General features: G+C 40.8%; 1 protein-coding gene across 1 annotated transcript in view; it reads right to left on the bottom strand.

Annotated features, from left to right (window-relative positions):
* LOC132401348 (dynein axonemal heavy chain 8-like) overlaps positions 1 to 17,679 on the bottom strand; it is an 895,336-nt gene that overhangs the window by 447,385 nt on the left and 430,272 nt on the right. Inside the window, exons 35-36 of the mRNA XM_059983478.1 lie at positions 10,554 to 10,794; positions 9,135 to 9,334 (exon numbers count right to left, since the gene is read on the bottom strand). Coding sequence (XP_059839461.1) covers positions 9,135 to 9,334; positions 10,554 to 10,794 — 441 coding nt within the window. The remainder of the gene's footprint in view (positions 1 to 9,134; positions 9,335 to 10,553; positions 10,795 to 17,679) is intronic.

Genomic DNA, 17,679 nt, shown 5'->3' with positions numbered 1-17,679 from the left:
TGACCCAGTTACGGGGTTCATAACATGAGATAACAAGATAGTGTCCTGAAGGTGAGATCATCATTGTGGGAACATCTCAATGGATGGGCAAGAGAGTGTAGTTATCTTCTTTGTTCAAGAGCCTGATGGTTGTGGGTCATAACTGTTCTTGAACATAGTCCTGAGGCCCTTGTACCTTCTACCTGATGGCAGCAACAAGAAAAGAGAGTAGCCTGGGTGGTGAGGATCGCTGATGAGGGGTGTTGCTTCCAGAATACAAATGCCACAGGTGTGACAAAGGTTCAAGTAAGTGAGGAGGGAGTGTAGTCTTTTTAATAAGGGAAGATGTAACAGCAAAGCACTTAGAGGTGACATTCTTGAGTATCATCCAGTGAAAACATCTGGGTAGAATTTGGAAACAAGAAGGGGAGGGTCACTCTTCTGGGTCTGTATTATAGACGTCCTAGTAGTTGGCAGGAATTAAAGTGGTGTGTTGAGAAATTACTCACAGTTGTAAGAATAATAGTGTTTTATTAGTGATAGTGACTGGGACACCAAGGTGTTAATGACATGAACAAGATAGAATTTGTGAAATGAGTCCAGAAAAGTTTTCTGACTCAATACATAGAGGATGCTACTTGGGAGGTGCAATGCTGGATTTCCTCCTATGGAATGAGCTTGGGTTAGCCAATGGAATAGTGAGTGATTTGAGGCTCCGGTCAAGAAAAAAAAAGAAGGATATATTCTCTTTAAGGGATTGAGAAAATCCCTTGATGACTATAAAATGATTAAGAATACTCCAAAAAAGGAAACTTGGAGAGCAAAGGAAGGGTGTGAGATGGATCTGGCAGTTTCTATAGCTACAGTGCCTATAAAAGTATTCATTCCCCTTTGAAGTTCTCATGTTTTGTTTTACAATATTGAGTCACATAGCAAATTTAATAGGGCTTTTTTTGACACTGAACAACAGAAAAAGACTTTCTTGTATCAATGTGAAAACATATTTCTTCGAAGTAATCTTACATTATACACCAGGGTGCTCTCTTCAGTTACCTGATGAGGTAACCATAGCCTTTGGCCAGCAGCAGATGTCATCAGGTGCTGCCCAACCTTCATAGAGAGTTTCAACCCTTACCACAACACTTTCCAGCTGGCAGGTCAGCAGTGGTGGCCAAGTCACTGCCCACCTGCTCCTGACTTTCAGCTCAACTCTTCTTGCCTGCTCCATATCCAACAAGAGGCTCTTTCTGCCTCCTCCCCCATCCTGTGAGCTGCTTGATTTTTTCCTCTTTTTATCAAGGCCCAGTGCACTCAGCAACCTTCTTGCAGACTTTGCTGGGAACCCTCTACAGCTGATCTCCACGGGGAATAGTCAAGTTTGCCATCCTTTGATCCTACACTCCTGGACCAAGAACTGGTATTTCAGGGCCTTCATCTCGTGTGCCTCCTTGCATCCTTCCTCCCATAGTACTGTGAGCTCCACCAGGATAATTTTCTTGTCTTCGATGGACCACGGTGTCTGGTCAAAGTGTGGTTTTCACCAGCTCTGGGAAATGTAGCTTCCTCCTCACATTGACCCTAATCTCCCATAATTTGGCAGTTTGTAGCAGATTGAATTTAGGCCTCTTTGATATGACTGACCATGGCCCTCTCCTTGATGAAAATGACTGTCCTGTTTGCCTCTCTGCCAGCTGGTCTCTTTTACACCTCTCCTGCTCCAGTATGTCAGCAAGGGACAGCAGGCTTCACCTATAGCATTGTTCAGCTGTTTTGCTTCCTGACAGTATGTGTGCCAGTGAACCACACTGATGACAAAACCTGCAGTTAGGGTCATCTGTCAGCCCCCATGTGTGCAGCTGTGGTGATGTAGGGAGAGTATCATACACAAACCACAGGAGGAAAGAAATGCGGAAGGGGTCCAGTTTCCAAAGCTCCACTGAAGAAGATCCCATTTTGTACAAGTGCCCAGTGATTCCCCCAACTTCTCTGCCCTTCCTCCTTGTGGTTCCGTACCTCTGCCTGGATGATACTACACCTATTCTTTGCACTTGCACTACCCCATCATTGGAAGTGTGCAGAGCCGAGGCTTTGCCATCCCTGGCATAGGTTGCCAATGAAGTCTCTTAACTGCAGGGAGCTCACTACTTGGTCCATGGCCGAGTAGGAGGCCCATTTTCGTCTCGATTTTGTTCTGAATCCTACTTGGTTTAGCTTGTCATCAGAACCCCTCAGGGTTAACACAACTCTACACTTTGCCAACTTGAACTCCTCCACACCGATGACAATGGCAGCCATAGCTGGGCTGATCTCATGTAGAGCCCCACTGAAGAAAAACTTGAGGGGAATCCCCAGCCACCTCCGCAAGTGCTTATATACTTTCCTCAATGCCTTCTACAGTGGTCATGGGAAATTTGTACACCATGAAAAGCCAGAGCAGCCTTGGTACAGCCATGTCTTAAATTTAACAGGGAGTCCAGTTTCGTCGATTTTCTTCAGCTACTCCTCAGTCTGCTTTACAGTGTCAGTGATGTTGGTGCTGTCCATCATTGATGCATTAAACCACTTTCCAAGAAACTTTACTGCGTTGTTCTCTATGGATGGAATGACTTCTCCCTGTACTTGAAGACTGAAGCTGCTAGTAACCTTACCCTTTTTGATCATCATGTATCTGGACTTCCTGGTCTTGAAGGTCATTCTAGCACAGGTAGCAACATTGTCCAGGGTTTACAACACTCATCTTGCTTGAACATGGGTTACAGCGGTTACTGCAATGTCATTCATGAACCCCTGTATTTCAGGTTGTCGGATGCTGGGCTCCAACACTGGGTTTCAGGTCACGTCTGGGCTGATAATATGAGGAGCATGACATGAGAAACAAGATGGGAAAGATTGTACAGCTGGTTGGAATCCCTTTTTGGAGGTCTTGCCACCTGGTTGTAAAGCAGGCTGAAGTGAAGCACCGCTTGAATCTTCCTAGGAAGCTGGTGACCATGTCTTTCATAACTGGCGGGATATGGCAGTGCTCCAGGCCAACCAGGACATGTGGAATTGATCCATAGGCATTTGCTAGGTCTAACCAGACAACTGTTAGGTCACCTTTCTTCTGCCTATTACAGCTATATAGGACCCTGGTCAGACTCCACTTGGAGTACTGTGCTCAGTTCTGGTCAACTCACTACAGGAAGGATGTGGAAACTATAGAAAGGGTGCAGAGGAGATTTACATGGATATTTCCTGGATTGGTGAGTATGCCTTATGAGAATAGGTTGAGTGAACTCAGCCTTTTCTCCTTGAAGTGATGGAGGATGGAAGGTGACCTGATAGAGGTATATAAGATGATGAGGGGCATTGACTGTGTGGATAGTCAGAGGTTTTTTCCCAGGGCTGAAATGGGTAGTACCAAGAGGGCACAGTTTTAAGGTTTTGGAAGTAGGTGCAGAGGAGTTGTCAGGGATAAGTTTTTTTTTACGCAGAGAGAGGTGAGTGCATGGGATAGACTGCCAGCAGCGGTGCAGGAGGTGGATACAATAGGGTATTTTAAGAGACACCTTTATAGGTACATGAAGCTTAGAAAAATAGAGAGCTATAGGTAACCCTAGGTAATTTCTTAAGTAAGTACATGTGGGCCGAAGGGCCTGTACTGTGCTGTAGGTTTTCTATGTTTCTATGGCCTCACTGATCAATTGGCTGATTATTAAGGTGTGTTCAAGGCAGCCAGAAAAACTCGGGATGCCTCCTTTCTGGACAGATGTGTTGATATAGTGGTTCTCCATTAAGTATAAGAGGTCAGCCTTCTCACAAGCACTGAGAAGAATATCTTGCACTCCATGCTGAGGAGAGAGATTGTCCTATTTCCAGAAGGCATTTGATAAGGTGCCACATAAAAGTCTTACCTTAAGCTAAGGATGCATAGAGTTGGGGATGATGTATTAGCATGGATGGAGGATTGGTTAACTAACAGAAAGCAAAAAGTTGGGATGCATAGGTGTTACTCTGGTTGGCATTCAATGGTGTGTCACAGGGGTCGATGCTGGGCCCACAGCTATTCATGATATACATTAATGATATGGAAGAGGAAGCTGAGTGTAGTGTATCTAAGTTTGCTGATGATACTAAATTGAGTGGAAAAGCAAGAAGATACAAAGCATCTACAGAGAGATATAGTTAGGTTAAGTGAGTGGGCAATGGTCTAGCAGATAGAGTACAAATGTTGGTAAATGCGAGGTCATCAACTTTGGAAGCAAAAATGGAATAGCAGATTATTATTTAAATAGTAAAAAAATTGCAGCATTTTGCTGTGCAGAGGGACTTGGGAGTGCCTGTGCATGAATCACAAAAAGTTGGTTTGCAGGTGCAGTAGGCTATCAAGAAGGCAAATGAAATGTTGGCCTTCATTGCTAGACAAATTGAATTTAAGAGCAGGGAAGTTAAGCTGTAAATGTACAGAGTACTGGTGAGGCTGCACCTAGAGTACTGCATGCAGTTCTGGTCTCCATACTTGAAGAAGGATGTACTGGCTTTGGAGGTGGCGCAGAGGAGGTTCACTGAGGTTGATTCCAGAGATGAGGGGGTTAGACTATGAGGAAAGATTGAATCGCCTGGGACTGTAATCACTGGAATTCAGAAGAATGAGAGGAAATCTTATAGAAACATATAAAATTATGAAAGGGATAGATAAGACAGAGGTAGGAAAGTTGTTTCCACCGGATAGGTGAGATTCAACAAGGGGACACAGCTTCAAGGTTCGGGGAAATAGATTTAGGATGGCGATGAGGAGGAACTGCTTTTCTCAGAGAGTGGTGAATCTGTGGAATTCTCTGCCCAATGAAGGCGTGGAGGCTACCTCAGTAAATATATTTAAGATAAGGTTGGATAAATTTTTGCATAGTAGGGGAATTAAGGGTTATTGGGAAAAGCCAGGTAGGTGGATATGAGTCCATGGTCAGATCTGCCATGCTCTTAATGAATGGCAGAGCAGGCTCGACAGGCCAGATGGCCTACTCCTGCTCCTATTTCTTATGTTCTTGAACTGGATAATTGTGGAGGAATATTCTTCCTTGAGAACAAAGCATCCTTCAGCCATTTTCCAGCTTAGTTCTCTTGATATCCTGGATTTCCTGCCACTTGGGCTCTGCCACGTTCAGCTCAGTTGCTGGGATTCTTGATGGGGACTCTTGGATTGAATTCTAGTCCTTGATTCCTATGGGGATTGCTGTGTGATTCCCACAGAAATTCTTCCACCTCTTGCTTTGAGCTGGTTCGGGTGCCAGATTTTCACTGCAGAGAAGAACCTTGGTGAACCTGAATGGGTTTTTAACAAACTGCACTCTCTTTCTCTCTTCTTCGTTTTCACTGTTACTCCACCCTCCTGAGCTTGCACAGCTGTTTCAACAGTTTGCTGGTTAGACCTTTAACACTTTCTTTTTCGTCAGGTGAACTGTTTTTAAATTTGTTTGTTCAGATTCTTTATCTCATCTCTCAAGTGGTAAATCTCCCCTTCCCTCCTGTTTGGTTGCCATGATGGTTTAAGATCCCCTTTCTTCTCCACTGGGCCAAATCACTGTTTAGCAAAGTTGAACACAATGGTTGTGAGGGAGTAGAATTTTCTGTAGACAGGAAATACTGCCAATCTAGCTTCCAAGGTGCAAACCAGGTCATCATCGAACCGCTTCCGAGATACATTGTCTGATGAACTAGGCCATCCGATCATCTCCTTGGAAATTTTTATGTTTTATTGTTTCACAATGTTGAGTCACAGTGGATTTAATTTGGCTATTTTTGACACTGATCAACAGAAAAAGACTACTTCAGTCAAAGTGAAAACAGATCTCTACAAAGTGATCTAAATTTATTAGATCTTAAACACAAAACAATTGATTGCATAAGTATTCACCCTCTTTAATATGACAAAACAAATCATCACTGATTCAGCCAGTTGATTTTAGAAGTCCATTTGGAGATCAATGTGTACATTCAAGGTGTTTCAATTGATTGTAGTAAAAATATACCAGTATCTGGAAAGGCTAACTGCTGGTGAGTCAATATCCTGGCAAAAACTTCACCATGAAGACAAAAGAACACTCCAAGCAACTCTGAAAAGGTTATTGAAAAGCACGTCAGGAAATGGATACAAGAACATTTTTATCATTGACTATCCCTTGAAGTACAGATAAGTCAATCATCAAGAAATGGAAAGAATATTGCACAGCTGTAAATCTGCCTAGAGCAGGCTGTCTTCAAAAATTGAGTGACTGTACAAGAAGGGGACAAGTGAGAGAGGTCACCAAGAGAACGATGACAAATCTGGAGGAGTTACAAGCTTCAGTAGCTGAGATGGGAGAGACTGCACATACAACAACTGTTGCCTGAGTGCTTTACCAGTCACAGCTTTATGGATTGGCAAGGAGAAAGCTATTGTTGAAAAAGTCTCACATGAAATCTCAGCTAGAGTTTGCCAAAAGGCATGTGGGAGTCTCTGAAGTCAGCTGGAAGAATGGTTCTATGGTTTGATGAAACTAAAATTGAACTTTTTAGCCTTCAGACCAAATGTTATGTTTGGCACAAGCCAAACACCACATCATCAAAACACACCATCCCTACCATAAAGTATGGTGGTGACTGCATTATGCTGTGGGATGCTTCACTGCAGAAGGCTCTGCAAGGTTTCTGAAGGTAGAGGGTAAAACTTTCTTTTCTTTCTAAATCTTTTTATTAATATTAGTAATATGGACAGAATACAGATGATATATTGATAAAGAAATTACCAACATACACATTCCATTACATATGAAAAAAAAACATACATAATAGTTACAATATAAATGAGTTTACCAAGACATAAGCCATAAGATATATGTATGGACATAGTAAATCTAAATATTTCATAATGTATAATATAAAAAAAACAGAAAAAAGAAAGAAAAAAAACAAAAAAAAATTTATATAATGCAAAACTAACTAATCTAATCTAATAACTATAACTAATAAGTAATATAAAAGAAAGAAAAACAAACAAAAGAGAAGGAGAAAAAAAAAGTGGGCTGTTTATAACTAATGCAGCAAACTAATGCAGCAAAATACAGGGAAATCCTGTAGGAAAAGCTGATGCAGTTTGCAAGAGAACTTTAACTTAGGGGAAGATTTGTTTTCCAGCAAGACAATGACCCCAAACATAAAACCAATGCTACACAGGAATGGCTTAAGAACAACAAAGTTAATGCCTGGAGTGGCCAAGTCAGAATCCAGACCTCAATCCAATTGAGAATTTGTGGCTGGACTTGAAAAGGGCTGTTCCATCATGATTCCCATGCAATTTGTCAGTTTGTGCAGTTTTGTAAAGAAGAATAGGGGAAAAATTGCAATGTCTAGATGTGCAAAGCTGATAGAAACCTATCCATACAGACTCAAGGCTGTAATTGTAGCTAAAGTGGCATCTTCAGTCCTGACGAAGGATCTCGGCCCGAAACGTTGACTGCTCGTTTCAACAGATGCTGCCTGACCTGCTGAGTTCCTCCAGCGTGTTGTACATGTTGATCTACTAAATATCAACTTGAAGGGGGCGAGTAATTGTGCAATCAATTATTTTGTGTTTAATATTGGTATAAATTTATAGCAATCTATAGAAATTTATTTTCACTTTGACACGAAGGAGTCTTTTCTGTTGATCAGTGTCAAAAAAAGTCAAATTAAATCCACTGTGAGTCAATGCTGTAAAACAATAAAATGTGAAAACTTCCAAGGGGAGTGAATACTTTTTATAAGCATTGTGTATTAAGAATTAAAGAGTGGCTAGGGAGAGAACAGGTCTCTTAGAGATCTGCAGGGCTACCTATGTTTTGAGGCACAGCAGATAGGTTGGATTTTTAAAAAGTATTTCTCCTCAGTATTTATTATGGTTGCTCAAGAGATAAGGACATGTTTTGGAGGATATTCACATTAACAGCAATTTAAGGTAGATATATTCCAATGTCTTGGCTAGGTGTATCCTCATGCTTTGAGAGAGACTTAATAGGAAATTACAGAGGCCCTTGTGGAGATACTTGTTTCATTGTTAGCCGGAATTCAATTGTAAACAAGGTGGGGTGGCAGAAACCTGATTGGATGAGGACCAATCTATCAGGATGGGGATATAAATACCACTTGACTAGAGATGCCCATGCATAATTCCCGATGAAGGTGGCAGTGTTTGCCATCAAAATGTCAGTTAAAATTGATACCTGTACCTGGCTAGATGCCTGAGATGAGTTTATTTGTTATTAGACAAGAGTTTGATTCGGAGAAGTCAAAAATGGAGGGCTATGTGGGAGGGAAGGGTTAGATTGATCTTGAAGTATGTTAAAAGATCATCACAATATTGTGGGCCAAAGAGCCAGTACTGTGCTGTACTATTCTATGTTCTATTACAACCGGATTATTTTTGCAAGATTCTACAATCTCCCTGCATTTTTGTTCCTCGATTTTCTGTTAACTATTATTGTACAATCCTAACAAAGAGATCATCCTCTTGAAGCCCTGGAGGTATGTAACACAATGATTTTTGTGGTGTTGGAGACTGTGTCATGTTGCAGACAACTTAATAAAATATGTTTATAAAAGGTACCTCTTTTATACTTTCTACAAAGTTCATAGTAACTTAGTCACTGATTCATTCACCTTCTAGCCAGACCAAGTCGATATGAACTGGGAAAATGGGTCAAATAATGGTAGATGGAACTTCGTTTGGACAACTGCAAAGTGTTGCATTTTGGGAATTCGTAAGTGGGCTAGGCTTGGACAGTATTGGCAGAGCCCTGGCAAATGTTATAGAATAGAGCCACTTAGAGAACAAGTACACAGTTCCCTGAAAATGGTGATGTTGGCAGACAGCATGTGAAGAAGGGAATTAGCAAGCTTGCTTTCATTCACAGAGGACTGAGTACAACAGCTGGAACATCATCTACAGCTAAATAAAACATTGGTAATACTGTACTTGGTGTATTGTGTGCAGTTCTGGTCACATAACTTAAAGGTAAAATATCATTAAGCTAGAAAGAGAGCAGAAAACATTCACAGTATGTTACCAGACTTCTTTCTATGCTGTATAATGCTAATGATCTATTATACGCTTTCTTATGTTAGCTTGATAAGAATTTATATTATATTTCTTGATTTCATACCTGTTGCTGAGTAAAGAGCTCAGGATCATTAAACTATCCTCCATCATTGTTATGATTTCAGTTGTCTCCAGTCCTTTTAACAATAGTTCTCCACGCCCCTTAAATGCAGAAAAGCTCAAAGTCTGACTGACCCAAGTCTGCATCACCTGAGTTAATTTTGCCTCAATATCCTTCTCTTTCACGGAGGATATACAGATATCCTGAAAAACATCACACAGTAAAATCTGTTGTCAGTCTTTATTGTTTTCTGTAATCCTTACAGTACTGAAGACCTTCTTTATACCATCAAGAAGATCTAGTTTAGCTCTTCCTATTTCCCATGTCTTAGTCAATGGCCTTGTACTTAATGCTCATCCAAACTCTTTTAAAATGTGCTATTTCTGAAGACAGTATCTGACTTAGGGTTTAAAATGCTAACCTCCCTTTGCACAAAAACCAGTCTTCAACTCACCTCTAATCCTTCTAAACTTCCACCCTATCCCAATGCACCCACAATCCCCTTTCTCCAAAACCCCATGCCCTCTGGTCATGATCTATCACTTTTTGAGCCTCCATAGCCATCACATCAATTTTTGTAACTTCCATCACCTAGGAAATCCCACCACTAAATATATTTTCCTACCCCCTCCTTTCCACTTTCCACAGTGATTGCTGTCTATGTGACTCTCTCGTCGACTCATTCCTCCCAAACGATCTCCCACCTGGAACTTATTCCTGAAAGCAGGACAAGTGCTCCACCTTCTTTATGCCATTCAGGGTGCCAAACAGTTCTTATAAGTGAGGTGACACTTCATCTGTAAGTCTGTTGAAGTTATCTGTTGTATCCTGTGCAACATCATCCACATCAGTGACACCCAATGTAGACTGGGGGAGTACTTCTATGAGCATCTTCACTCCATCTGCCACAAAAAGCAGGATTTCCTGGTGGCCACCTATTTCAATTAGACTTCTCATTGCCATTCCAAGATGTTGATCCATGAACTCCTCTACTAACACTCTGGGGCCATACTCAGGTAGGAGGAGCAATACCTCATATTCCATCTGGGTAGCCTCCAACCTAATGGTATAAATGTCCATTTCTCTAACTTCCTGTAATTACTCTTCCCCTCCCACCTTCTTTCTCAATCTTCCATCTTGGTTACCATCTCTCCTTCTGCCCATTACCTCCTCCTCCACCTCTTTCTTCCATGGTCCAATGTCCTCTCCTAACAGCTTCCCTCTTCTTCAGTTCTTTGTCTCTTCCACTTATCATCTCCCATTGACTGTTTATTCCCCTCCATTGATGCTGCCGAACTTTGCTGAGTTCCTCCAGCATTTTGTGTATGGTGTTGGAGGTTTCCAGCATCTACCAAATCTCTTGTGTTTATAAATTCTGATTTGCTTTTGCTAATTTCTTTTCCTCTGAGGTTAGTATCATACCTCAATTTCATCTTTAAATTGAAGCAGTGGAGCCTCCATAACGTGTTTCAGAGTGAATGTTTCCGATGTCACATTAAATTTATGCCCTGTTACTGCAGCTATTCGGTCCCAATGTCTTGGTTGTATTGATTTGCTAGCCATCATCTCCAGGAGAGGACATGACTCACTGAAATCATCTATTTTCTTCTTCAGATCTAGATATGCTTGCCATTCCTTCAAGGCTTTTGGTAATCTACGACACCTATAAGTAATCCATATGAAAGAATGCAAAACTAATTGAAATGAATCTACATCAATAAGCTAACCTGTAACCTAATATTAACTATTATTAAACATGATATAGAGAATACATACAGAAAGACAGTTATCTGGAAAGATGAATTGTAAACTTTCCTCACCTTCTGCACTCCTTTTTTCCAATTTCAATTAAAGGCATAATGATAAACAGTACTAATTGCAAGATGCACAAGTTCCATGACTTGACTTCTGAGTCCTTCCTTCAACTGATATGTTAACACCCAGAGGAGCTAAGACATGCATAGTAGTTCAAAATAGTGTGCAACTTGAGTTGAAACCTATGTTATTTTTCAACATGTGTTTGTGGCTCATATTACTTCCAGGCCACTTGTACTGATGCAGGTATTCACAGCACTAATGATGACTGTTTCAGAATTACACAAAGGTGACTAGCTTCAGAAAATCTTAGTTACAACCACAGACAATGCTGCAGAAACATTAGTAGCTGAGGTGGATAAGATTGTTAGAGGAGATAAGATTGGGAGGTGCTGATGCTGGGAGTGGTACTGTCTGGCTTTCTAAACTGAACATTCATATCCAGCCCAAGAGATGCTCACAAAGAAAGAAAGCCCCAAGATGGATGAAGGTCTCCAAGCTGAAAAGCAGCAACGTTAAGCAGTCTTTTGTCGGCACTCCGGAATATCGCTTAAACTCCACCCCTCTGGACAATCAGAATGTGGAAACCTCTTGGTCAATCCTTCAAGAACTGGTCAACAACAGTGCTACAGAGATTTTGGGGCATGCAACCAGGAAGTACCAGTAAATAAAGCAAATGCTGGAAGAGAAACATTATCTTTTCTAAGCTTTCCTCAACAACCCTAAGTCAACCTCAAAAAAGGATGCCTCCAATAATATACAAAGGACCATACAACACAAACTGCATCAGGTGCAGGATTCCTGTCTGAACAATGATACTGATGACATCCAGGCAAATGCAGATAAGTATGGTTTAAAGGAAGTTCTGTGTTAAACCAAAGAAAGTCTATGTCCCCACATCATCAGGATCTTCCCTTTCCTTAGTGCTGATGGGAACATGCTAATCATGGACAAAGAGAAAGTTCTTCATAGGTGGGCTGAGAACTTTAACACTGTTCTGTATTGTCATTTGACTTTAAATGATGAAGCCATGAATTGCCTGCTCTAAGTATCTGTCAATGAAGTATTGGATATTCCACAGCCCTTTGCTGAGATCCAGAAAGCGATACGTCACCTCTCTAGTAGCAAAGTACAATGATCAGATACTAGCTGAGGCCTACAAAGATGGTGGTGTAGAGCTAACAGAAAAGTTCCATCAGTTCTTCTAACTCATATGACAGCAAGAGACGATTCCACAGGGATTTAAAGAAACATCTATCATCCACCTGTATATGCAAAAGAGAAAACAATAGTCCTGTGATAATTATCAGGCATTATCCTTGCTGTTCTTTGCAAGAAAGATCTTTGCCAGCCTTCTTCTCAACCATCATGCTTCACATCTTGACTGGGGACTCCTACCAGAGAGGCACAGTGGATTCTGGAAAGAATGTGTGACTATCAACATGAGGTTTGTTGCAAGGCAGCTGGCAAGAGAAATGCCAAGAGCAAAACACTGACTTGTTCTTCTGCTTTGTTAATCTGACTAAGGCCTTCGACACTGTTATCAGAGAAGGTTTGTGGAAGACCATGGTGAAGTACAGATGCCCGAGGAAATTCATCACCATGGTGCAGCAACTCCATGACAGCATGCAAACTAGCATACAGGACAATAATGAGACATCCAAGCCCTTCCCTGTCTCAAACAGGATCAAGCAGGGCTGTGCCTTGGCGTCAGCAGTATTCAATCAGGTATTTTCTGCTATGTTGACTGATGCTTTCAGAGATGGTGATGCAGGCATCAGCAACAGATTCTATACTGATGGTGAACTGTTCAATTTTAGGAGGCTCCAAGCAAAAACTGTTATGACAGATATCACCAGAGACTTCCTCTTTGCTGATGACTATGCCTCAACACTGGTTCAAAAGATGATATGCTGCACTGTGTTGACAAGTATTCTGATGTGTGTATCAACTTTGGGCTTACCATCAACACTAAGAAGACTGAAGTAATGCATCAGCCAGTGGAAGGGAAAACATATGTTGAGCCAAATTTCACAATTAATGGTCAAAGGTTCAACCTAGTGAACAGGTTCATGTATCTTGGTAGCACACTATCCCAGAACATCAAATGAACATCATAATGATGAAGTAAGTGCCAGGATTGCAAAAGCAAGTGAAGTCTTTGGCAGACTTTATGCCAATGACTGGAACAGAAGAGGTATAAGTCTAGGACCATAGTACTTCCCACTCTGCTTTATACCTGCAAAACATGAAATATACCAATAACATGCCAAGAAACTGAACCATTTCCACAGGGTCTGCCTCAAAAAGCTCTTCAACATTAAGTGGCAAAAACGGAACCCCTGACCATGGCTATATCTGCACTTTACTGTTGCCAGGATAGGCAAGCTGTCAAATCAGGAAAATCCAAGACAAGACCTCAGGGATTTATTGTCTTGGACAAATGCCCATTAAAGCTCGTTATGCTTCCCTGCTCAACTCCGGCAAAGGAAACAGTGTTTGAAGGGATCTCTGCACCCATATGATAGTATGGGTGTATGGAGAGTACAGTGGAAAGTCCAGCTTGCAGAACAAGTTGGTCTGTTTCATCTACTTATGAATTCTAATACAAAATGACTCCTACATTAAAGGGGGCTGGGGTGAGGATTGGATTCCTAGAAAACAGGCCGTTAAGAAATATGAATTGCTATTTTAAAAATAGTGGTAATTTATTTGCTCTTTTTTACTAAAATTATATGAGAGCAATTTCTATTCGGTATCTCAAATTTTTATGGAGTGATTTTCATAACCTGAGTTGCCATAACACAAAAAGGTCACCTGTATATCACTTGCTCTGCTAATTAGTCCCTCAATATACTTCACATCTGCTGTTTTCCAGTCACTTGGAGCATCACTTGTGGTTAGGTAAGATTAATAATTACCTGCCAGTTTCCAGCAATCTGTTTCTTTTGCCTTCCATAGCAGCCTGGGATACATTGTGTGCTGCCGGTGGCTACAATACAAGTTTTTCATATTATTTGTGCACATAACAATAAACTCAACTTGCCTTGACCTGATCCCATCAGATTCTGGGGATTTATCTATCTTTAAGCCCACTAAGATATCTTGAACCTGTAATTTTATAACATATTCTAGAATTTCACCATTCTCTTTCCTGAATTTATCAGCCATGATGGTCTTTTTCTTAGAGACTACAGGTGAGAAATACTCATTTAAGATCTCAACTACATCCTCCTACTCAACATAAATTCATATTTCAGTTCCTATTCAGAATAAGAATCAGAATCAGGTTTATTGCCACTGACATCACTCATAAAATGTGATGTTTTGTGGCAGCAGTAGAATGCAAATATAGCAAACATGTTCCATAATATCAACTATATACATATTTTTATCCAGCTCTCAATATCCATTCACATTCAGGATTCCTTGGACTTAGTGTCATTCTTTTTCATCATTACAGGAATATCTTTGCCCTGAACTCTATTTCATTTTTCAATGATTTTTACTTGCTTAATAAAGATTCTTCTGCAAGTAGAAGCCACCCGTTTCATTTTCCCCAGCTTTGCTAATGAGATTAAATAAGCCCTCCTTAATCAAAGATCTTAATTTCCAGATCACCCTATTCCTTTTCATAATCGCCTTAAAACTTAAAAAATTATAGTCACTAACTTCAAAGACCTCCCCCACTGACATCCCAACCACTTGTCAACATTTCTGTACTTGTATGCAGTTTTGGTCAGCTGGCCATAAGGAAGAATGTCATTAAACTAGAAAGGGTACAGAAAAGCTTAATAAAGATGTTGCCATGATTGGACAGCTTGAGCTTTTCAAGGAGACTGGAAAGAATACAATTCCTTTTCCTAGAGCATAGGAAGCTGAGGGATGAACTTATTGAGGTATATAAAATCATTAGTGGCATTGGTGATGGGTCACAGTTGTTTTCCGAGTGCAGGAGAGTCTAAAATTAGAGGTCATGGCTTCAAGGAGAGTGAAAAAAATTTAAGGGGGTCTTGAAGCCTGGCTTTTAATATAAAGAGTGGTGGATATGTGATACAAGCTGCAATAGGAATTGATAGAGGCTTGGACAATTACAACTTCCGGAGACATTTAGACAGGTACCTGGATGAGAACACTTTGGAGGGAAATAGCACATGGAACTAGTTCAGATAAGCACTTTGGTTGGCATGGAAAAGTTGGATCACAGGGCATGTTTCTGTGCTGCATAATTCTTATGATTCTAAGATTATGTCCAGTACTATGACCTTCTCTAGTCTTTCCATCAAACCAGCCTTCATATAAAAATTTTACTCTTTCTGAGCCTTTCACATCAAAATGGCCCTGATTAATATTGAGTAAGTAAAATTCTCCTTTACTTTTACATCGCTCTGCTATCTCTCCTCTATCTCATGCTGACTATGACTTTAACTCCAGCAAAAAGATCATTATATTTTTGGTTCTGAGTTAGAACATAAACCATAGAACAGAATAGCACAGGAACTGACTCTTCAGTCCTTATATGTCTTTATCATATATGTTTGCAAATTAAAACTAAATCATCCATCCATTCTCTGTAAGTTCACATGTCTATTGAAAAGCTTCTTAAAAACCACTATGGTATCTGTTTTTAACATGACCCCTGCCAGCCTGTTCCAAGCACCTGCCACTCTGCAAAAAAGACAGTCCCACACATTTCGTTTCAGCTCTCCCCTCTCATCTTAAAAGCATACCCTCTAGCATTTGACATGTACAGTACTCTGGAAATAGAATCTGTCTGCCTATTCTATCAATATCTCTTATAATTTTATAAACTTTTATCAGGTCTTTGTTCAGAATCCAACACGCCAGAAAAAACAACCGAAGTTTGTCTACCCTCTCCTTGCAGCTCATACCCTGTCATTCAGGTGGCTTCTTAGTAAACTCCTTTTGTACCCTTTCTAAACCCTCCATATGCTTCCTGTAAGGAGGTGACCAAATTTGCATAAAATATCCCAAGTGCAGCCTAACCAAAGTCTTAAGCAGCTGCAGTATGGCTTCCATACTTTTATGCTTGATGCTCTGTCCTATGAAGATAGGCATCCCATTCATCTTCTTCACTAAACTATTTACTTCCAGAATCAAAATCAGGTTTAATATCACCAGAATATATTGTGAAATTTGTTGTTTTGATGCAACAATGCATTGCAATAGATAGTAATAAAAACTATAATTTACAAAAAGTATATATAAAAATAAAATATAAATTAGGAGGGTTAATGGCACCTAATGGCGACTCCTTTGCTTGCATCTTCAGAAACAGCCCTATTTCCATCTTTAATATCTCTATTTTTCCCTTTCAGGGTTCTTTTGAAGATCCTGACCTGGAGTTACACGCTGACTATGGTTCTTTGTGAGAGTGGGACCTGCTCGCGGATTTCACAACTGGCTGTGGTTGGTCAGCACGCCAAAGCCTCAGTCTAAGAGTTGGTTCAGATTTGGAAGCCTAGGATCTAGAGGCTCTGGAGACGGGCGGATCGAGGGTTGGTGTCATGACAGGAGACCCGTGTGTCATTGGGAGAGCCAGGATATCTGAGGCTGTGCGTCGTTTTTTGGGCACAGGTATTGAAAAAAGTGACATGGCACTTTTAACATCGTAAACCAGCAAGTTATTTGTTATCTCTCCCCGCTCACTGGGAAAATGAAGACGCCTGTTTCTCCCTTATTAGGGAGAGAGAGAAACCTGTATTATATCAAATAGTGGTGAAACTCTTTGGGGCAATTACAAGTCTGTGTCTTTGCTGTTGCTTTGCTCACGCTTGAGTGCTCAGTGGTGGTGGCGATGCTTTTTTTTTGCCGGTGGGGGGAAGGGGGGTTTGTTGCTCACTGCCACTTACACACAGGCGGGGACTTTTGGGTTCATTCTTTGGGGCACTCCTCTGTCTTCGTGGATGGTTGCAAAGAAAGAAGCATTTCAGGATATATATTGTATACATTTTTCTGACATTAAATTGTACTTTTGAATCTTTGAAATTAAATAAGTAGCACAAAAAGAGAGGAAAAGATACTGAGGAATTGTTTATGGTTTCATTGTCCTTTCATAAGTCAGATGGCGGAGGGGAAGAAGCTGATTCTGAAATGTTGAGTGTGTGTCTTTCGGCTCCTGTACCTCCTCAATAGTAGCAATGAGAAGAGGGCATGTCCTGGGTGATGAGAGTCCTTAATGATGAATGCTGCTTTTTTGAGACACTGACTTTTGAAAGTGTCCTCAATGCTGGAGTGGCTAGTGCCCATGATGAAGCTAGCTAAATTTACAACTTGCTGCAGTTTTTTCTGATCCTGTGCAGTGGCCCCCTCAATACCAGGTGGTGATGCAACCAGTCAAAATGCTCTCCATGGTATATCTGTAGAAATTTGTGAGTGTCTTTGGTGACATACCATTTCTCCTCAAACTCCTATTGAAGTGTAGCTACTGTTGTGCCTTCTTTGTAACTGTACTAATATGTTTGGCCCAGGATAGATCCTTAGAGATGTTGACACCCAGGAACTTGAAACTGCTCATTCTTTCCATTTCTGATCCCTCGACGAGGACTGGTGTATTTTCACTTGAATTATCCTTCTTGAAGTCTACAATCAATTCCTTGGTCTTACTAATGTTGTGTGGTCACTTTCAGGCAATTATGGACTTGGATCCCAAGATCACTCTGTACATAAATTTGACCTCACAAAGTGAACACCTCACACTTGCTTGGACTAA

Source organism: Hypanus sabinus, chromosome 10, assembly GCF_030144855.1.
Source record: "Hypanus sabinus isolate sHypSab1 chromosome 10, sHypSab1.hap1, whole genome shotgun sequence".
NCBI classification, from domain to species: domain Eukaryota; kingdom Metazoa; phylum Chordata; class Chondrichthyes; order Myliobatiformes; family Dasyatidae; genus Hypanus; species Hypanus sabinus.
The sequence above is the reverse complement of the archived record's forward strand: the minus strand, read 5'-3'. Positions and strand labels throughout refer to the sequence as shown.